The sequence below is a fragment of the Schistocerca americana genome, chromosome 1 (genome assembly GCF_021461395.2).
Source record: "Schistocerca americana isolate TAMUIC-IGC-003095 chromosome 1, iqSchAmer2.1, whole genome shotgun sequence".
Classification (NCBI taxonomy): domain Eukaryota; kingdom Metazoa; phylum Arthropoda; class Insecta; order Orthoptera; family Acrididae; genus Schistocerca; species Schistocerca americana.
The window spans coordinates 226,673,479-226,697,185 of record NC_060119.1 but is presented as its reverse complement, the minus strand read 5'-3'; the positions used below and the strand labels follow the sequence as shown (position 1 = coordinate 226,697,185).

The 23,707-nt window shown below is 47.0% G+C and overlaps 1 protein-coding gene and 1 non-coding gene across 2 annotated transcripts in view; both read left to right on the top strand.

Moving 5' to 3' along the window:
* The window catches only part of LOC124616273 (uncharacterized protein PB18E9.04c-like), a 222,815-nt gene that overhangs the window by 105,024 nt on the left and 94,084 nt on the right, over positions 1 to 23,707 (top strand). Inside the window, exons 2-3 of the mRNA XM_047144614.1 lie at positions 16,861 to 17,087; positions 19,974 to 19,989. Of these exons, the coding sequence (XP_047000570.1) occupies positions 16,861 to 17,087; positions 19,974 to 19,989 (243 nt within the window). The remainder of the gene's footprint in view (positions 1 to 16,860; positions 17,088 to 19,973; positions 19,990 to 23,707) is intronic.
* On the top strand, positions 19,352 to 19,425 carry Trnat-ugu. The gene has a single exon. It is a non-coding gene; the product is annotated as a tRNA-Thr (tRNA).

Here is a 23,707-nt window from a genome sequence, read left to right as displayed (position 1 = left end):
AATGGAAGGAAAGAGGGTTTTCGTGGATGTCCATGTCGTCAACGATTGGTAGCTGTCCGCCAATCAGCGTTCGGCTTCTGGTCGGCAAGTTTTTTTCCTGGTGTGCACGGAAGTGGACTGACAGTTGCTCTACAGCTGTTTGTGCAGATACGTCCGTGTCTCATGTAACTTCTGCCCCGCGACCGCTCGCGGCCCATTGGACTGGGATGGTCGACAGCCAGGACGCCGGGAGTTTGTAGCCATCTTCTCTGTTGATGTTGTCAGGGTGCTCAATAATTTCGATCGCCTCCCATATTTTGCGCTCTCGCATCCACGATTCTTTCGCCAGTACTCGGGCTTCCTGGAACCTGATAGGTTCTCCACAATCACGGTGGTGTTCCACTATCGCCGATTTATTATGTTGTTATAACCGTACATAGCGTTCGTGTTCTGCTACTCGTAAGCTGACAGGTCTCCCTGTTTCTCCCATGTAGGTCGCTCCACACTCACACCGTAGTTCGTAAACACCTGCAGTGCTAAGATTGTTGACTACATCCTTGGTGGAATCTATCATTTCGTGGATCCTGTGACTGCTTCAAAAAATCAGTTTGAAACCTCGTCGGCGGAGGACGTTGCCTAGCCGTTCATTGACGCCTTTTACATATGGTAAGTGTAGCAATCGTTGACGACATGGACATCCACGAAAAGCCTCTTTCCTTCCATCTTCCCTTACGTCATGACTAGCTAATCATATTAGAGGGCCAATTAACAGTTTTACAATAGTGACGTCAGACATCGATAGTCTGTAATAAATAGAAGCACCTATCCACATGCAAAACCAGTCGTGCCCTGAGGAAGGCCGTTGCAATTCGGCCGAAACATCGGTTCTGGTTTATTATTGTTGTTAGTTTTTAGTATAATACCCAGAAGAATTTTAATCACTATGACACCGGCCGCGGAAGCCTACGTTCTTATAAAATATACTTCTGTTTGTGAAAATTGCAACACCAAGAAGGAGACATGCGATTAGAATAAAATTTGTATCATAGATTAGTGACATGACAAGGCACAAACGATTATAATTACAGAGCTGTGCATGCGCTTTGGCCGTGAGAATTCAGTACGGTATGAGGCCGCTACGTGCTGGAAGTTGTGGGATGGAATGAAAGAGAGCCTGGATATGCTACTGGGGAACACGCTGCCACGGTTCGTGGGTGCGTCCGCAAAGCATCGACAGTGGTTGCAAGAAGACCAGAACGAACAAGTTGCTGGCCGACCATATCCCAGACATATTCGATGGGCGACGTGTCAGACAAACGGGCACTCCAGGAAAGGAGCACTACTCGTTCTTCGAAAAAGGCTTGCGCATTCCTCGTCACATGTGACCGGGCATTGTCCAGCTAAAATATGGCAGTAGGACGCGAGATCGTATGTTAAGCCAGTGGGGCACCAGTGCCACTCAGGGATGCATTTTGCCCGATTGCCTTCACCTCTGTAGTGCCTAACACACACAAGGCCTTAGTGGAAGCCGACATATTCCCATGCGTCCCATCGGCACAGCCCTTTAGCAGATGGTGTATGACTGTCGAGGCAGACACGTCCGCATCCATTGCAATTTGCTCCAACGACAGTGGGCAAAGCTGTTCTGTGGGTAACGGCTATGCGAACAAGGTGGCTGTCATCCCATGCTGTGGCCACATTGTGCTTCACAGTACCCGAGCGTCGCTCTATACGATCCTCTTCTATCCACGCGTTCCACACACGCATCACTGTAGTAGCAGTGTGATCAGTACGAGCGGTGTCACAAACCTGTTGCACTGATACCAAATCACATGCCCCGTTCGATCTAACTGAAATGATCGTATGGCATTGTTGGCCGGGAGGCCCCATGCGGGGAAGTTCGGCCGCCGTATTGCAAGTCCTTTTTAGGTGACGTCACATCGGCGACTTGCGAGTCAATGATGATGAAATGCACACAACACCCAGTCATCACGAGGCAGAGAAAATCCCTGACCCCGCCGGGAATCGAACCCGGGACCCCGTGCGCCGGAAGCGAGAACGCTACCGCAAGACCACGAGCTGCGGACGTTCGAACTGATATCCTGATACTGCGCCCTTTGTCGTTTAGGAGGTATATGGGCTCTTACTTGCACGTTTCCACTTCGTTTGACGGTTTTGCATCTTCTTAGCGTGTCGTAACACTGACCTGTCCGATCTCAGAAAAGAGAGCGCTTCTGGGCCTATGTGCACACCCCCTCACAGCAATCTTAATCACGTAACATCGTTCCACTGTTCTACACATCCTCCGATTTTGGAGTGATTCACACTTTTCCTTCTGGGTGTTGCAATTTTCACAGTGGTGTACGTTCGAGGCCTTGATATACTGGAAAATCGAGAGAAAACATTAGGAAACGCGGAAGCGTATGGCTAAAGGGTATAACGCTTGGAAAACCTGGACAAGGTCTGTACTCACAAGGGAACCTCCCCATCGCACCTCCCTCAGATTTAGTTATAAGCTGGCACAGTGGATAGGCCTTGAAAAACTGAACACAGATCGATCGAGAAAACAGGAAGAAGTTGTGTGGAACTATGAAAAAACAAGCAAAATGTACAAACTGAGTAATCCATGCGCAAGATATGCAACATCAAGGATAGTACGATCTCAAGAGCGCTGTGGTCCCGTGGTTAGCGTGTGCAGCTGCGGAACGAGAGGTCCTAGGTTCAATTCTTCCCTCGAGTGAAAAGTTTACTCTCTTTATTTTCGCAAGGTTATGATCTGTCCGTTCGTTCATTGACGTCTCTGTTCACTGTAATAAGTTTAGTGTCTGTGTTTTGCGACCGCACCGGAAAACCGTGCGATTAGTAGACGAAAGGACGTGCCTCTCTAATGGGAACCGAAAACATTTCATCGCAAAGTCATAGGTCAACAGATTACTCCACAGAAAAACACGTCTGATATATTCTATACGACACTGGCGACGGCATGTGCGCCATATGACAGGACTATGTTGTCAACCCACCTAACTTGTACACTTCGCGAATGGGTAAAAAGATTCTTCTACCTTGCCCGATTTTGTCACATAAACTGCAACAAATGAATGCAACAGTTTCACAGTCGCATAGTTTTCCCTGTGCTCTGCCAAAACATATGTTTTTAACGTTTTCAAATTTTTCCGTTTAGGTGTAGCGCCCCCATACTACGCCGCAGTTACCTCGCATCGGACGGACAGATAATAATGGTTTGAAAATAAAAAATTAAACTTTTCACTCGAGGGAAGACTTGAACCAAGGACCTCTCGCTCCGCAGCTGATCACGCTAACCACTAGACCTCGGCGCTCCTTGGCTCACATTATCCTTGAAGTTGTTTATCTTGCGCATGGACTACTCAGTTTTTATAATTTGCTTATTTTTTTCATAGTTCCACACAACTTCTTCCTGTTTTCTCGATTGATCTGTGTTCCGTTTTTCAAGGCCTATCCACTGTGCCAACTTATAACTAAATCTGAGGGGGGTGCGATGGGGAGATTCCCTTGTCAACAGTGAATTTCGAATGGCTGATGATAATGAAATTTAATTTGAGCAGTACGTAATGTTCTCGGTTGTTGACCTTATCTCAGACGTTCTCCGAATGGTCTTGATCGTTAGCGTTGTGATTTGTCAAAGACGAGTAGCGCTTGCGGAGACACAGAACAGGGGTCAGCAGACGCGGCTGGCAGCTGGGACGAGCAGAACGGGGTCGGCGGTCGCGGTAGCTGCAGCGGTCACAGCCCGCCCGCCATTAGCGCTAATGATGACAGCACGCGCACACGCCACGCACAGATACAATATCGGACTGGACCGGACCGGGTCCGCCCCCGCCCTGTACTCACCCCTAATGACACTCCCATCGTTATTGCTGACGCTCTCTGACGCGTTATTCACCCGTTGTTTTTAACAGCCTAATTGTCACTGACATCCTAGGCGACAGAGATTGCGCGCGCAAGAAAATGCGTCTCTAGTAATTACGCTGCATAGCGGTCGGGCATAGGTTTTACTTCCGCTGCCTTCGAACACTGCCGGCCGGGGTGGCCGAGCGGTTCTAGGCGCCTCAGTCCGGAACCGCGCTGCTGCTACGGTCGCAGGTTCGAATCCTGCCTCAGCCATGGATGTGTGTGATGTCCTTCGGTTAGTTACGTTTAAGTAGTTGTAACAAGGGAACCTCTCTGTCCGTTCGTTCACTGACGTCTCTGTTCGCTGTAAGAAGTTTAGTGTCTGTGTTTTGCGACCGCAACGCAAAACGGTGCGATTAGTAGACGAAAGGACGGGCCTCTCCAATGGGAACCGAAAACATTTGATTGCAAAGTCATAGGTCAACCGATTCCTCCATAGGAAAACACGCCTGATATATTCTATACGACACTGGTGACGGCATGTGCGTCACATGACAGGAATATGTTGTCGACGCACCTAACTTGTACACTTGACGATTGGGTAAAAAGATTCTTCTACCTTGCCCGATTTAGGTTTTCTTGTGGATGTGATAATCACTCCCAAAAAAGTGTTGAAAACATAAGAGTTTGTCACATAAACTGCAACAAACGAATGCAACAGTTTCACAGTCGCACAGTTTTCCCTGTGCTCTGTCAAAACATATGTTTTTAACGTTTTCAAATTTTTCCGTGTGTAGACCGTCAAATCCTGCATATGTCCAAGCATATCTGGACATGTCCTGGAATTTTGGAGAGCTAAGTTGATTATGTGTGAGTGCCTGAACTTTGATAGTTGTCTGAAAATAAAAAATTAAACTTCTCACTCAAGGGAAGACTTGAACCAAGGACCTCTCGTTCCGCAGCTACTCACGCTAACCGCGGGACCAAGGCGCTCAGGAGCCTGTCTTGCGCATGGACTACTCAGTTTGTATATTTTGCTTATTTTTTTTTCATAGTTCTACACAACTTCTTCCTGTTTTCTCGATTGATCTGTGTTCAGTTTTTCAAGGCCTATCCACTGTGCCAACTTATAACTAAATCTGAGGGGGATGCGATGGGGAGGTTTCCTTGTTGGCGTTCGGCGCGATCGATTGCTCACTTGGTTCTCAGTAACCGTCGCTGGTAAGCAGTTTTGCTGATCAGATACACTCAAAGCTACTTCGCTCCGAATGCTAAACATACAAGGCGTTTCAGGAGGAACAGTATATACCCTGACGCAGCACCAAAACCTAATTAATGTAGAATAATGAAATTTTGGGAATACATTTGTCTAAGTGGCACATTTGAATGTTTAACAATGCAGAATCACAGGTTCATGAAAGCATGAGACAAGCCATTGCGAGTGTGAAATACTTGCCCCTCAATAACCCTGTGTAAACGCAAGAATGTTGAATGCAGGTATGCAGACGTGCATGGATTGTGTTGTACAGGTGCCGAATGTCAGTTTGTGGGATGTAGTTCCATGCCGGTTGCACTTGGTCGGTCAATACTGGGACAGTTAAAATTTGCTCTTTGGGGATGACGCTGGAGCAGTCGCCCCACGATATCCCATATGTGCTCGATTGGTGACAGATCTGGTGATCGAGCAGGCCACGGCATGCCGACGCTTTGTAGATCAAGTTACAACAGCGGCATGTACGGGAGCGTTATCCTGTTGTAAAACAAGTCGAATCACCAGATGGATGTACAAATTTGCAGTCAGGGTGCGTGTGGTAACCACACCCGCCAGGGTAGCCGAGAGCGCTAACGCGCTGCTTCCTGGACTCGGGTAGGCGCGCCGGCCGCGGATCGAATCCGCCCGGCGGGTTAACGACGACGGTCGGTGTGTCGGCCAGCCTGGGTGCGGTTTTTAGGTGGTTTTCCACATCCTACTAGGTGAATACCGGGCTGGTCCCCACGTCCCGCCTCCGTTACACGACTCGCAGACATTTGAAACACATTCACACTGTTTCACGATTTACACTAGACGCAGACAGCTGGGGTACACTACTTCCGTCCCAGGGGGTATGGGGTGGCGGCAGGAAGGGCATCCGGCCACCCCTTAAAATTAACCATGCCAATTCCGTACTTCACCCTGCCGACCTTGAGCACAATGCGGGATAAAGGCAGTAGCAAAAGAAAGAAAGAAAGGTGCGTGTGATAACTACGGGAGTTGTCCTGTTGCCATATGAAATAGCACTACAGACCATAACTGCAGCTGGAGGTCCAGTGTTCAAAATGGTTCAAATGGCTCTGAGCAATATGGGACTTAACATCTGGGGTCATCAATCCCCTAGAACTTAGAACTACTTAAACCTAACTAACCTAAGGACATCACACACATCCATGCCCGAGGCAGGATTCGGACCTGCGACCGTAGCAGTCGCGCGGTTCCGGACTGAAGCGCCTAGAACCGCTCGGCCACCGCGGCCGGCGAGGTCCAGTATGTCTAGCATGCAGACAGTTTGGTTGCAGGCCCTCAGCTGACCTCCTAACCAGTACACTACCATCACTGGCCCCGAGACAAAACCAGCTTTCATCAGAAAACAACAGACTTCCACCCTGCCTTCCCGTGAGGTCTCGCTTGACACAACTGAAGCCGCAAGTTGCGGTGGTTGGGGGTATGCACGCTACGAGGCGTCTTTCTCGAAGCTGTCCTTGAAGTAATCGATGTGTAACAGTTCGTTGTGCCACTGTGGTGCCAACTGCTGCTGAAATTGCTGCTGCGGATGCGCCAGAGCGTACGTCGAACACGATAATTCCTTCTCGGTAAAGCCACGTGGCCGCCCGGAGCCGGTATTCTAGCGATCGTACACTGTCGTTAGCAACATTGTCAGCAGTGATGTACAGTGGCTACATTCCTGCCTAGTCTTCCTGCAGTATCGCAGAAGGAACATCCAGCTTCTCGTTGCCCTATTACACTACTTCGCTCAGACATAATGAGGTGATGATTCTTGGTACAAATGGCTCTGAGCACTATGGGACTTAACTGCTGTGGTCATCAGTCCCCATAGAACTTAGAACTACGTAAATCTAACTAACCTAAGGACATCACACACGTACATGCCCGAGGCAGGATTAGAACCTGCGACCGTAGCGATAGCGCAGTTCCAGACGATGATTCTTGACTAACATCCACTCAACTAGACAACTAACGCTCACGACCGTTACAGCGTGTATTTAAAGCGAACCAGATTTGCGTTCTCATAGTGGCGCTGCTAGCGCTGCTCTGACGCAACTGGCGCGAAATTCGAATAGACACCATCCTCCAGATGTAGAAAGACGCCTGACAACTTTTTCTCGTTTTTGTCGCACAACTCCTTCTTGGCATTGCGACGTTTTTGTTTCAGCGTGTATTTTAGGACGAGTCACTATGGACTAATTCAAATAAAACATTCCGTATGGCGTTTATCCTATTTTTATTGGTTACAGAGATACAACTGTTAGAACATAACCCAAAAAAATACTTAAGCTCAAAGTTATTATTCATAATTTCTACCTCCGATTTCAATGCAGTTTCAGATTGACAACGTCCCGTGTAGGTCGTCTTGACTTTCTTTTTTGTGGGCAGCACTAATGATAAACCGAAAGATCAATTCGCCTCTTGTGTTTTGGCCGGCCGTGGTGGTCTCGCGGTTCTAGGCGCGCAGTCCGGAACCGCGCGACTGCAACGGTCGCAGGTTCGAATCCTGCCTCGGGCATGGATGTGTGTGATGTCCTTAGGTTAGTTAGGTTTAAGTAGTTCTAAGTTCTAGGGGACTGATGACCACAGCTGTTAAATCCCATAGTGCTCAGAGCCATTTGAACCTCTTGTGTTTTGTTTTTTTTGTTTTTTTTTCAGTCTGGCCTTCCAACCAACCACACGGGCAAAAATCTAAAGGAGGTAAGCTCGTGGGATCCTGATGATAAAATCCGTGAGCGTTTCTGCTGGTCCGTGTTCCGGGGAATGTTAGGTTTGGTCAGCTGACATCTAGAATATGCAGGCGGCCGGTGATGCTGGAACAGTATAATCATCCTTGTGGCTAAATAATCTTCTTCCAATAACGCTGGAAGCTCGTTTTCAAGGAAGTCTAGATACTGCCTCCCTGTTAGATGGTACAACAAGACGACAAAAAATGGTTCAAATGGCTCTGAGCACTATGGGACTTAACTGCTGAGCTCACAGTCCTCTAGAACTTAGAACTGCTTAAACCTAACTAACCTAAGGACATCACACACATCCATGCCCGAGGCAGGATCAAATCTGCGACCGCAGCGGTCGCGTGGTTCCAGATGTAGCGCCTAGAACCGCTCGGCCACTCCGGCCGGCCAACAAGACAACAGGTACAATCAACTTGATTATCTACCATGCCACACCACACATTTACAGAGAAACGTTTTCGAAATTATACGAATGCGTAGTTTCCGTCGAGCTTGCAGTCGCCTCCAGTGATTTAAAGTCCATGAGCTTTCGGCCGAGCACTCCCTAAGTAGATTAATTCTATGTCAGACAGATTCTGCGTACTGTTGAAGAGAGATGTTTCCGCCTTCGGTACCCTGAGAGATAAGCGATAGCAGGGCATGCCCTAAAAAATGACTTCGTATTGCATCTGAAGAGACATTTGTTATTAGATGGACTAACAGTTTCAGGGGATAGCATAATAAAAGAAGCAACTGAGATAAAAATTTACTACGACACCATTAATAAAGACGGCGGCCTGCAACTAAGCACGGCTTAGGACCCGTATAGGGGAAGACTGAAATGGGTGCGCGACCTAAACATTAAATTACACTCCTGGAAATGGAAAAAAGAACACATTGACACCGGTGTGTCAGACCCACCATACTTGCTCTGGACACTGCGGGAGGGCTGTACAAGCAATGATCACACGCACGGCACAGCGGACACACCAGGAACCGCGGTGTTAGCCGTCGAATGGCGCTAGCTGCGCAGCATTTGTGCACCGCCGCCGTCAGTGTCAGCCAGTTTGCCGTGGCATACGGAGCTCCATCGCAGTCTTTAACACTGGTAGCATGCCGCGACAGCGTGGACGTGAACCGTATGTGCAGTTGACGGACTTTGAGCGAGGGCGTATAGTGGGCATGCGGGAGGCCGGGTGGACGTACCGCCGAATTGCTCAACACGTGGGGCGTGAGGTCTCCACAGTACATCGATGTTGTCGCCAGTGGTCGGCGGAAGGTGCACGTGCCCGTCGACCTGGGACCGGACCGCAGCGACGCACGGATGCACGCCAAGACCGTAGGATCCTACGCAGTGCCGTAGGGGACCGCACCGCCACTTCCCAGCAAATTAGGGACACTGTTGCTCCTGGGGTATCGGTGAGGACCATTCGCAACCGTCTCCATGAAGCTGGGCTACGGTCCCGCACACCGTTAGGCCGTCTTCCGCTCACGCCCCAACATCGTGCAGCCCGCCTCCAGTGGTGTCGCGACAGGCGTGAATGGAGGGACGAATGGAGACGTGTCGTCTTCAGCGATGAGAGTCGCTTCTGCCTTGGTGCCAATTGTGGTCGTATGCGTGTTTGGCGCCGTGCAGGTGAGCGCCACAATCAGGACTGCATACGACCGAGGCACACAGGGCCAACACCCGGCATCATGGTGTGGGGAGCGATCTCCTACACTGGCCGTACACCACTGGTGATCGTCGAGGGGACACTGAATAGTGCACGGTACATCCAAACCGTCATCGAACCCATCGTTCTACCATTCCTAGACCGGCAAGGGAACTTGCTGTTCCAACAGGACAATGCACGTCCGCATGTATCCCGTGCCACCCAACGTGCTCTAGAAGGTGTAAGTCAACTACCCTGGCCAGCAAGATCTCCGGATCTGTCCCCCATTGAGCATGTTTGGGACTGGATGAAGCGTCGTCTCACGCGGTCTGCACGTCCAGCACGAACGCTGGTCCAACTGAGGCGCCAGGTGGAAATGGCATGGCAAGCCGTTCCACAGGACTACATCCAGCATCTCTACGATCGTCTCCATGGGAGAATAGCAGCCTGCATTGCTGCGAAAGGTGGATATACACCGTACTAGTGCCGACATTGTGCATGCTCTGTTGCCTGTGTCTATGTGCCTGTTGTTCTGTCAGTGTGATCATGTGATGTATCTGACCCCAGGAATGTGTCAATAAAGTTTCCCCTTCCTGGGACAATGAATTCACGGTGTTCTTATTTCAATTTCCAGGAGTGTATATGGCACTGGAGCGAGCACCAGTGACATCACAGTAGGCAGCGAAAGGACGGTAGCATCAACCCAAAGACGGTCACCACTTGAAAATAACCGTGGAGTACTCGGCCGAAAGCTCGTGGATTTTAAATCACTTGACGCTGCTGGAAGCTCGAGAGAATTTTATCAGTTCTTGAAATTGTCTCTCCACATTGACAACGGTGTTCTCTGTGCCCCATTGACGTGAGTTACGAACATTGTTGGTACCATCACGAGTGAAAGTGGTTTCATCAGTAGACTACGCTATGTGATCAAAAGTATCCGGACACCCCAAAAACACATTTTTTTCATATTAGGTGCATGGTGCTGCCACCTACTGCCAGGTACTCCATATCAGCGACCTCAGTAGTCATTAGAAATCGTGAGAAATCAAAATGGGGCGCTCCGCGAAACTCACGGACTTCGAACGTGGTCAGGTGATTGTGTCACGCGTCTGTACGCGAGATTTCGACACTCGTAAACATCACTATGTCCACCGTTCAAACAAATTTCGGGCTTGCCGCCAGCCGTCGTTCAATACTTCGCACGATATTTCAACTGCGCACCTGCCAGTCATCTTCAGTGCCCAGTTGAAATATCGTGCGAAGTATTGAACGACGACCAGCTGCAAGCCCGAAATTTGTTTGAACAGTCAATTCGCCGGGAAAATTTTAAAATTCACACTATGTCCACAGTTTCCGATGTGATAGTGAAGTGGAAACGTGAAGAGACACGTACAGCACAAAAGCGTACAGGCCGATCTCGTCTGTTGACTGCCAGAGACCGCCGACAGTTGAGGAGGGTCGTAATGTTTAATAGGCAGACATCTATCCAGACCATCACACAGGAATTCCAAACTGCATCAGGATCCACTGCAAGTACTATGACAGTTACGCGGGAGGTAAGAAAACTTGGATTTCATTGTCATAAGCCGCACATGACGCCGGTAAATGCCAAACGACGCCTCGCTTGTTGTAAGGAGCGTAAACATTGGACGATTGAACAGTGTAAAAACATGTGGAGTGACGAATCGCGGTACACCATGTGGCGATTCGATGTCAGGGTGTGGGTATGGCGAATGTCCGGTGAACGTCATCTGCCAGAACAATACTGGGATGACGATTGCATCTCTCAACACGATCGAGCAAAAACGGTTCAAATGGTTCTAAGCACTATGGGACTTAACATCTGAGGTCATCAGTCCCCTAGACTTAGAAATACTTAAACATAACTAACCTAAGGACATCACACACAACCATGCCCGAGGCAGGATTCGAGCCTGCGACTGTAGCAGCAGCAGCGCGGTTCCGGGCTGAAGCACCTAGAACCGCTCGGCCACAGCGGCCGGCACCTGTTCATAATGCACGGCCTGTGGCAAAGTGGTTGCACGACAATAACATCCTTGTAACGCACTGGCCCGCACAGAGTCCTGACATGAATCCTATGAGCTCCTTTGGAATGTTTTGGAACGCCGACTTCGTGCCAGGACTCACCGACCGACATCGATACCTCCCCTCAGTGCAGCACTCCGTGAAGAATGGGCTGCCATTCCCCAAGAAACCTTTCAGCACCTGACTGACCGTATGCCTGCGAGAGTAGAAGCCAAGGGCAGGCCAACATCCTATTGAATTCCAGCATTACCGATGGAGGGCGCCACGAACTTGTAAGTCATTTTCGGCCAGGTGTCCGGATACTTTTGGTCACATAGTGTGTATTAAAGGGATTACTTGCCGATTGCAATTAGCCAACAACAAACTTCAAATCGTTCATCTTCACCTCCTTTTTGGAAGGTATTGAGTATGACTCTGCTCTAACTGATGCAGATAGAGCCCACGCATACCTAATGTCCATTATGTTATTATCTGTGGGGCACTGAAACCTATAGACATTTTGCGTGCAATTGTTTTAGGACTACGTTCCACCAATTGAATAATGTCGTATGCTTCATTCACACTCTCTTCATTTCCGCTTTCAAATGAGATGTGAGGCTGGTGCAACATGACAAGTGGACACTGCACCAGTCTCACTCAGCTAGGTAAAAATACTCGTAAACACTCTTGAATCTGCTACCCTGCAGTTAGGAATGCCTATACGATATTCTTTGCAAGCATCAGCGCCGTTTTCGTAACAAAACCAGTACGCGAATTCTCACAATCTGAACTTCACAAGACAAAAATAACAAACGATAAACAGACCCGTGGCTATTGGACTACCAACTGACGAAATGAAAACGTAGAGTTTAACCGGAAAACTGAATATACATCGAGTTGCAGCAAAGTTTGTTTATTAAAAAAAAAGCAGTACAGGAGTACGGAGTTTCCATGTGCAACACTGAGGTACAATAATCTCCACACACCGATTTTAGAAACATGTGTACAGTATTTTGAGAGATGAATGAAATTGTTCATTTCGAATATTTACGTCAAGATCAGACGATCAACGCTATTTACAATGCATAATCATTTTTAAACTATTACGCGAGAAATTTCGTCCCTGCTTTACTCTGTAATTTCGTGAACCTTTAGCAGATATCAGTTGACTGCCCTGCTCCCGAGACCTTACATCGCGTGAATTTTCCACAGTCATTAAGCAAACTTGATTTGACATCTTGCTATCCACTGTAGAAGGCGAAACGTTCAACGGAGGTGCTCCCAGTACGCCCTTAACACAGGGCTTGAAGAATACTGAATTTTCGAACAACTTCCGGAACGGAATGGGTTTTGTTTTCCGTTCAAGTACCATATGGCGCACAACTTTCGACAATTATTCTCGGGGTGTAGCCAGAATGAAGTTTGAATACGCTACACAATACGTAGAAGGGTCCAGTTGATGGAAATGACAACACACTGATTCCTAATGAAAACTACAAGTTTTCCAGTCAAAATTTATTTTATTTCCACGACGCGTTTCTGAGGTTATTTTTAGTGTATTTCAGTATCGTGTTGCTGATACAAATACTTTGCGCATACTTTCGGCAAAGACCGTGGACATTAGGGTGAAACAGAAGTGCAAGACAAACAGACAGGAACGCAAAATGTATCTGTGCATGTAGGCAGCATAAGTATTTTATGCATGGACAAGGGTAACAAGTATTACAGAGTCTCTATAAATTAATACGCAAAAGAAAATCAGGCGGATTTATGCAAATTAATACATGTGCTGTGCGTACGGTTTTGAGGCAGCCTTTGATACTGTTTAGTAGCCTAAGAAAAAAGCAAAATCCTGGCATGGATCAACGTTTTGTGGAGGCCTGTTTCTGTAGTGTTACGTCACAGACAATATCAAATACACTGTGTAAGTACCGAAGTAAGCAGAGATAGCGTCTAGAATGTGATAAGTACAAAGAATGTACAAAATAATAATTTTGACTACAGTGGCATAAACAAAACTCTATCTTCTACATCCACATCTACATACATACTCCGCAATCCACCATACGGTGCGTGGCGAAGGGTACCTCGTACCACAACTAGCATCTTCTCTCCCTGTTCCACTCCCAAACAGAACGAGGGAAAAATGACTGCCTATATGCCTCTGTACGAGCCCTAATCTCTCTTATCTTTGGGGTCTTTCGGCGAAATGTAAGTTGGCGGCAGTAAAATTGTACTGCAGTCAGCCTCAAATCCTGGTTCTCTAAATTTCCTCAGTAGAGATTCACGAAAAGAACGCCTCCTTTCCTCTACCCGAGTTCCTGAAGCATTTCCGTAACTCTCGTGATGATCAAACCTACCAGTAACAAATCTAGCAGCCCGCCTCTGAATTGCGTCTATGTCCTCCTTCAATCCGACCTGATAGGGATCCCAAACGCTCGAGCAGTACTCAAGAATAGGTCGAATTAGTGTTTTATAAGCGGTCTCCTTTACAGATGAACCACATCTTCCCAAAATTCTACCAGTGAACCGAAGACGACTATCCGCTTCCCTACAACTGCCATTACATGCTTGTCCCGCTCTGCAATGTTACGCCCAAATATTTAATCGACGTGACTGTCAAGCCCTACACTACTAATGGAGTATTCAAACATTACAGGATTGTTTTTCCTATTCATCTGCATTAATTTACATTTATCTATTTTTAGACAAATGATTGCCTTACCGACCAAATTCGTATTACGAAACTGCTATCCCGGAACCCAGTTGCCAATTGCAGGCTGCCTATCTAATTGCTTCCATGAGCAACAAAAATTTCATTTTCAATCTTTCGCCCAATTTAAAAATTTAAAATTCTATCATAATCTACTCATTAAGAATTATAATCTCACGTTAAAAGTATAACACGATAAGACAAGAATTATAACTGCAAACTGTGTGTTTGTCTTGAGACAGCCGGCCGATGTGGCCGAGCGGTTCTAGGCACTTCAGTCTGGAACCACGCGACCGCTACGGTATATGTACTTATAAAAAAATAGGAGACTTTACTTTTGGGATTACCCTCGTAATATTTAATCGATATCAGTAACAGACGTGGTAAAGCCTTACAAAAACGTTCGCATCTAAAACTCTTTGACTATTCATATATCTTTGGCTTGACGCAAGAGCCGCATGACTACCAACAAATTCCTGACGGCATCTCTGACTCCCAGGTGCAAATTTTATTACGCAGTTTGCGTTTTTTGTTAAGAATACAGCAACGTTCTTGTATTCTTGACCTGGTAACTATGGTCCTCCACTCTCTAAAGACCTTGACGATGATGGGACGTTAAACTCTAACCTTTCTTTCTGTTGCCTTTGCTTGGAGCAAAACACAAAGTTACATACTTTCCCCACCTCCATCCCCTCCTCCCAGCCACTTCTCTAGAAGAAAGAGTTCTTGTAAAGACCATGAGTCAACAACATATTTCCCGATCCACTGTGAAAATTGGTTCATTATAGCGAGATGCTAATTCAAAAGTTCATTGTGAATTTGATCGTCCGTGAACAGACACTGGCAATTAAGCGCCAGAAGATAATTACCAGATGAAAAGAATCAAGCTTCAAACAGCAATCTAAAAATACTTTCAGCTGCCTGTATGCCTCACGTATTTAATAATCTCGATAAATGAGCTACAGCGGTTAGAAGCTTTTCATAGGGTACCATCCGTTAATTCAGCTGGCACAAGTAATAGGCCTGTGCATTTCTTGTTACGTTATTTGTAGTGCATTTGAGAATCTTTGTTCCAATATAAATATTTAGCGCACACTTTCGACAAAAACCGTGACAAATTAGAATGAAACTGAAATGTAAGACTAGTATACACGCTAAATTGGTTTGTGTGCTTGGGCGCCTAGGTATGTATAGACAGGGGTGGAACGTATTACGTGCTCTCCATACATTAATACGAAAACGAAATTCGCATTAAAGGATAAAAAATATGTATTGGAGACTTCGTGGTTTACATACAATTGAATATACTTCATTTGTTGGCGAAAAGAGCGAAATGAAATTACATTTTATTATAAAACTATATTTTACCTATCTCCAAAAATGTCAACAGAGCAACGCCGAGCAAGACGGCACAGAGGTGAGACACTGGACTCGTGTTCGGGAGGATAGTGATTCCCATCCCCGTCTAGCTATCCTGATATATGTTTTCCGTGATTTCCTTGAATCATTAAAGGCAAATGACGGGATGGTTCCTTTGGAGCTTTTGACTGTTTCCCTTCTCCATCCTTCCCTAATACGAGCTTTTGCTCCGTCTCTAATAACCTCGGCGGCGGCGGCACATTAAACACTAATAATTCTTCAATGTAGATCCGAACAGTTGTAATCTGTTTTGATATCGAATACAAACATCAGCTCACCAATTTCGGTGATCTCTTTTTCTTCAAAACTCTCAGGTCGATTGTTTTGTTGGATCAAAGTAGTCTACTTCTAGTATGCATTAAAAGCGCCACTCCTCACACACTTTGTTCATTCTCTACTACAACAGTTATGTCGATAGTAAACTGTATTATGTTCCATGTCTTTTACATCCCCCCCTCCGACGTACCCAAGCTTCAGTATCAACGAATTACCTCATTTCCGCCTTTGTAAATGTTTTATGTGATGCTAAGCATATAAGACGTCGAAGGACAGATAGTGCATTAGCGCTGATGTTCACCTTCTTACTTTCTTTTATTCCATATGCATCCACAGACTCACATGCAGCCGAAGTGTCGCTCAGTCGAAAGACACGCATCGTGCTGTGAACGACACAGTAAATAAGCAGCTCAGTTTCTACCGCGCCTTTTCTCTACTCTTTCTTCTCTTTTTAAAGCGACATACTTGTAATATAAATGAATATACATCTGATTTGGAGAGTAGGATGGTGAACCAGAGGGTTACCTGGTTGGTTAATTACACAGAGCCTCAAACAATGTCAAATAAGAGCGAGTCTTTGGACTTTTTTGTATTCTTGTAAGACGAATATATGGCCTTATCCAACAATTCGCACTCTGAAAAAAATCTGTAGCATATATATATATATATATATATATATATATATATATATATATATATATATATATATATATATATATCCTGTGTTTCCTACAAAGACAAGTGAAGGTAATGTAAGTTCTTACATTATACTGCTGTAGTAAGCAGCGACAACAGCAGACATAGGCTGAAAGTAGATAGGAAATGCAAGAGGGCTATTTTTAGTAACAGATGAAAAGCAGATTGGCAGTCTTTCACCGAACTGTGTGTGTATTTAGAGCACTGTATTGTGGAGATGACTCTGTATAGCCTTCTGTTTGTCTTCCACAGGACTCGGACTCCAAGAAGTGCGAGAAGAAGGAGATTCCGGGTCCTCCCTTGCAAACAGCTAGCATGAGTGTGAGGGCGCTGATTGAAGAGAAGATAATTCAGAAGAGAATAGTGCAGCCACCTAATAACGCAACGCAGCAGCAGCAGCAGCAGCAACAACAGCAACAGCAGCAGCAGCAACAACAGAATCAACAACAGCAACAACAACAACAACTGCAGCAACAACAGCACCAACAACAGCAGCAGCAACAGCACCAACAACAGCAGCAACAGCAGAAACAGCAGCAACAATCGCCCTCCACAGGCTACACAAGTAAGTTCGTGATATCTCTTGTATAACTTAATTGTAGAGTTAATGAAATTTCCCAACTTCGCTTGTTATACCATATAAAAAAAACATTCACTTTCTATGAGACACGTCTGCCTTTACACTCTCTGGGACATCGTGAATTTGCCTAGTAAAAATTAGAAAAATGACACAAATCACAGCCGCCAGCAAAACGACTAACATAAATGTTCTAACTTGTGATGACACACAAACTGACAACTAATTTCCGCTATGGTAAAATTTCGGTGGTTTTTATTTGTCGACGTATTAAAACAACTGCACTTCCTAACAAAATAAAAACCTGAACACCCCTTTCTGGTCTGATGTCACTGTAACCTCGTAAACACACACACTGTCGGTGGGCATGTAATGAGTAGAAGTGCTTCTCTGTGACAACGAGAAAGGCCACCAGAGGGCTCATGTTTAGTTCTGTTACCAGGGTACATAAGGGACGCGAACAGCGTCAGATGTTGGGTAATCACTGTAAACGACACGTAGATGCTGCATACTCGTGTAACACAGCGTTGACAGCACCTGACTGTGTTTGAAAGAGGCATCATTGTGGGCCTCCATTTGGCCGGCTGGTCGAATCGTACACTCATGCTCATAAATTAAGGATAATTGCAGAATGTGGTGCCACACAATGTGGCACTACACAAAACTGGCGCTAATAGTATAGTCAAATAGGGAACACACATGACACAGATCTGTAAGTCCACGGTATTGCTGATAAGTTAAGGAAACCGTCCCGAAACACATGTGCTACAAAACACCACTGTTTCCTGCACATGTACCCCAACATCAGTATGGGATATGATCACTATGCACATGTACACAGGCCGCAAAACGGGTTGGCATACTTTTGATCAGGTGGTCAAGCAGCTGCTGGGGTATAGCCTCCCATTCTTGCACCAGTGCCTGTCGGAGCTCCTGAAGTGTCCTAGGGGGTGTGAAGACGTGCAGCGATACGTCGACCGAGAGCATCCCAGACGTGCTCGATGGGGTGTAGGTCTGGAGAACAGGCAGGCCACTCCATTCGCCTGATATCTTCTGTTTCAAGGTACTCCTCCACGATGGCAGCTCGGTGGGGCAGTGCGTTATCATCCATCAGGAGGAAGGTGGGACCCACTGCACCCCTGAAAAGGCGGACATACTGGTGCAAAATGACGTCCCGATACACCTGACCTGTTACAGTTCATCTGTCAAAGACATGTAGGGGTGTACGTGCACCAATCATAGTCCCACCCCACACCATCAAACCACGACCTCCATACAGGTCCCTTTCAAGGACATTAAGGGGTTGGTATCTGGTTCCTGGTTCATGCCAGATGAAAACCCGGTTAGAATCACTGTTCAGACTGCACCTGGACTCGTCTCTGAACATAACCTGGGACCACTGTTCCAATGACAAATGTTCTGTGTTCTTGACACCAGCCTTTACGGGCTCTCCTGTGACCAGGGATCAGTGGAATGCACCTTGCAGGTCTCCAGGCTAATAAACCATGTCTGTTCAGTCGTCTGTAGACTGTGTGTATTCAGAAAACTCTTCCAATGGCTGCAGTAAGGTCCCGAGCAAGGCTACCTGCAGTACTCCGTGGCCGTCTGCGGGCACTGAAAGTGAGATATCGGTCTTCTTGTGGTGTTGTACACTGTGGACGTCCCGTAGTGTAGCGCCTGGACACGTTCCCTGTCTGCTGGAATCGTTGCCATAATCTTCACACTTTGTGGCAGACGGAGGGCCCGTGCTACGACCTGCTGTGTTTGACCAGCCTCCAGTCGCCATGGTATTCTACCCCTCGTAACGTCATCAATATGTGTTATTTGAGCTACTTTCAACACACAGTCACCATTAGCACGTCTAAAAACATCTGCACACTTACTCGCTGCACCGTACAGTGGCCCAATGTTAGACTGCATGGGAGCATTAGGGCAGACTTATCCATCAAGGTTCTGGTCGACCACGTCTGATCACCAAGGAGGGGGAGGGGGGGGGGACTGCCATATCGTGCATCAAGCACATCACAATCCCTTCACATGTGCGCTCGCGATCAGAGAACAACCACCGAGGACACAGATGAATAGCGCGACTGCAGGGACTTATCCCTTGGGTCTCACGGGAAGCGTGCTAGGGATAAGTCCCTGCAGTCGCGCTATTCATCTGTGTCCTCGGTGGCTCAGAAGGATAGAGCGTCTGCCATGTAAGCAGGAGGTCCCGGGTTCAAGTCCCGGTCGGGGCACACATTTTTAGCTGTCCACATCAAGATATGTCAACAACATCTGTCGGCAGGTGAGGGTTTCAATTAATTATCATTCATCGAACATTTATGAGACATAATCGACACGTCGTTTCGTGCCCAACTTCCTACACCGGCAACACTTTCGCAATTCTGGAAGACTATGGAGACAGCTTGGATAAGTATTTCTGCAGAGAACTTCCAACGACTTATTGAGTGCATGTGACGTCGAGTTGCTGCACTACGCCGGGCGAAAGGCGGTCAGACACGATATTAGGAGATATACCGTGAATTTTGTCATCTCATTGTACTGGGTGTGTGTCTGCACTCCTGAGACGTACGTTAGCATCCTGTTTGGTCACATGCATCCAGTCATGTCCATTGGGCATTCCGACGGACTTGGGCAATTCCAGCAGGAAAATACGACACCCCAGACGTCCAGAATTGATACACAGTGGCTCCAGGGACAATCTTCTGAGTTTAAAAATTTCCGCTGGCCACCAAACATTATTGAGCATATATGGGATGCCTTGCAATGTGCTGTTCATAAGAGATTTCTACCCCCTCGTAATCTTACGGATTTATGGACAGCCCTGCAGGATTCATGGTGTCAATTCCCTCCAGCACTACTTCAGACATTAGTCAAGTCCATGCCACGTCGTGTGCGGCATTTCTGCGTGCTCGCGGGGGCCCTTCGCGATATTAGGCAGTTGTACCAGTTTCTTTGGCTCTTCAGTGTAGAAATACAAGAATGGATGCGGCATTTCACTACCAGTGAATAGCTGGTTAAGATTCTCTAACAGTGAATAGATCGAATCATAAATTCTACAAATTTTACTAGTCATTTTTGAAATGAGTTTACAACTCCCTTGGGCACTGATCCTCAAGTAGGTTGCATAGTATTATTAGCTCAGCCAGACTGAGCGACTGTAAATGGGAAATGCCTTTGCAGTCGCTCCCATCAGCCTCCGCGCTGAGTGTCAGCTATGACTGCGCTAACAGTACGCGACACGATAGAACCCTCAAAGAAAGAACTGTGATTAAGAATTGTGATTAATGATATTATCTCGGCAAATATTACCGATCTCCAACTAGGTACTCGGGTAGCGGGATTGTCGTCTTAAGCCCCCCTGTCTTGCCGTTTTATGTCGGGGGGGGGGGGGGAGGAGGGGGGGTCTGTCCCAGCCAGGGTGCCTTCCCTTTAATACGCCACGGATTGGCCTTTCACCCTCTCCCGTTAGCCGCATTTTATATGGAGCACCCAGGAAGCACAACGTGGACGTGGGAGAAGGATTTGCTGCAACAGTCGCTAAGAAGTCGTAGAGGGTTTGTTCTCCCAACCCACGTGAAATGAGTGGGAATTCTTGTAACCGTACGAGCCTTCGGGCCCCTACATCTACATCTTCATGATTACTCTGCAATTCACATTTAAGTGCTTGGCAGAGGGTACATCGAACCATAATCATACTATCTCCCTACCATTCCACTCCCGAACAGCGCGCGGGAAAGACGAACACCTAAACCTTTCTGCTCGAGCTCTGATTTCTCTTATTTTATTTTGATGATCATTCCTATCTATGTAGGTTGGGCTCAACAAAATATTTTCGCATTCGGAAGAGAAGGTTGGTGACTGAAATTTCGTAAATAGATCTTGCCGCGACGAAAAACGTCTTTGCTTTAATGACTTCCATCCCTACTCGCGTATCATATCTGCCATACTCTCTCCCCTATTACGTGATAATACAAAACGAGCTGCCCTTTTTTGCACCCTTTCGATGTCCTCCGTCAATCCCACCTGGTAAGGATCCCACCCCGCGCAGCAATATTGTAACAGAGGACGAACGAGTGTAGTGTAAGCTGTCTCTTTAGTGGACTTCTTGCATCTTCTAAGTGTCCTGATAATGAAACGCAACCTTTGCCTCGCCTTCCCCACAATATTATCTATGTGGTCTTTCCAACTGAAGTTGTTCGTAATTTTTACACCCAGGTACTTAGTTGAATTGACAGCCTTGAGAATTGTACTATTTATCGAGTAATGGAATTCCAACGGATTTCTTTTGGAACTCATGTGGATCAACTCACACTTTTCGTTATTTAGCGTCAACTGCCACCTGCCACACCATACAGCAATCTTTTCTAAATCACTTTGCAACTGATACTGGTCTTCGGATGACCTTACTAGACGGTAAATTACAGCATCATCTGCGAACAACTTAAGAGAAGTGCTCAGATTGTCACCCAAGTCATTTATATAGATCAGGAACAGCAGAGGTTCCAGGACGCTTCCCTGGGGAACACCTGATATCACTTCAGTTTTACTCGATGATTTGCGGTCTATTACTACGAACTGCGACCTTCCTGACAGGAAATCACGAATCCAGTCGCACGACTGAGACGATACCCCATAGGCCCACAGCTTGATTAGAAGTTGCTTGTGAGGAACGGTGTCAAAGGCTTTCCGGAAATCTAGAAATACGGAATCAACTTGAGAGCCCCTGTCGATAAGCGGCCATTACTTCGTGCGAGTAAAGAGCTAGCTGCGTTGCACAAGAACGATGTTTTCTGAAACCATGCTGATTACGTATCAATAGATCGTTCCCTTCGAGGTGATTCATAATGTTTGAATACAGTATATGCTAAGAACAGTGATCCCACGGCAATTCGTTTCCCTCGAGACATCTTCTCCTGGTGTCGCCACAATAGTCGATACGGTACAGGTAGCGGCGCGGGTTCCGGGACGGAGGCCATGAGCGGTTCGCAGCAGCAGCAGCAGCAACAGCTGGCGGCAGCTTCTCCGGCCGCCTCTCCCTCGGCCGGCGCTAAAGACGGCGGCGACCTGGCCAAGCAGCTGACGGCGTCGTTCGCGGTGCCGGCGCCGCCGCTGCAGCCGTCTGCCGCCCCCGCACCGGTCGCCAGCGCCGCCTCCGACAAGCTGTCCCGCCGGCACTCCGACTCCGAGCACTTCGTTACGCTTCACCAGCAGCATGACGCCAACGCGGAGAATGCGGCGCTGGCCGAACTGCTGCTGCAAAGGCGGTCGTCCGGAACCCCTACCTCCAAGGTACGTGGCCTACCTATCTTCCTTCTGCACTGTCATAGCGAATACGTGACGGTTTTTACTAAACTGTTCGTCCTCTAACACGTTTGCTCGCATGTGTCTGTCGTAAAAAGGCGTCGTGTTCTGGATGCTAAATTACGGCGTCCGGTCTAAACATTCCCAGGATCAGTTTACACACTAAATTTAATAATAGCCAAAAAAGTAATGTTGAAGTATACTAACATTACGAGGGTGGTTTAATAACTACACTACTGGCCATTACAATTGCTACACCACGAAGATGTGCTACAGACGCGAAATTTAACCGACTGGAAGAAGATGCTGTGATATGCAAATGATTAGCTTTTCAGAGCATTCGCACACCGGTGGCGACACCTACAACGAGCTGACATGAGGAAAGTTTTCAACCGATTTCTCGTACACAAACAGCAGTTGACCGGCGTTGCCTGGTGAAACGTTGTTGTGATGCCTCGTGTAAGGAGGAGAAATGCGTACCATCACGTTTCCGACTTTGATAAACGTCGGATTGTAGCCTTCGCGATTGCGGTTTATCGTGTCGCGACATTGCTGCTCGCGTTGGTCGAGATCCAATGACTGTTAGCAGAATATGGAATCGGTGGGTTCAGGAGGTATGAAACGTACCCTTAGAACAATTATACATGACTGTGCTTAAACTGTCACACAATATTTTTAGCGCAACGCAATCTGACTTTCAATCATCCCTACAAAAGAATGGCCCTGACTAACATTAACCTATACCTTTCACAAATCACTTACCTCACAAACATCTTCGTTACTCGAACTACTGCAATATAGCGAGCGCCACTACTGCCAGCTAAATAAAAGATTCTAACTACTGAAGGCACTAATTACTGATAAGCATAGTTAGCAAATGAAAGAATACGGAACGCCGTGCTGGATCCCAACGACCTCGTACCACTAGCAGTCGAGATGACAGGCATCTTATCCGCATTGCTGTAACGGATCGTGCAGCCACGTCTCGATCCCTGAGTCAACAGATGGGGACGTTTGCAAGACAACAACCATCTGCACGAACAGTTCGACGACGTTTGCAGTAGCATGGACTATCAGCTCGGAGACCATGGCTGCGATTTCCCTTGACGCTGCATCACTCAGCGATGGTGTACTCAACGACGAACCTGGGTGCACGAATGGCAAAACGTCATTTTTTCGAATGAATCCAGGTTCTGTTTACAGCATCATGAT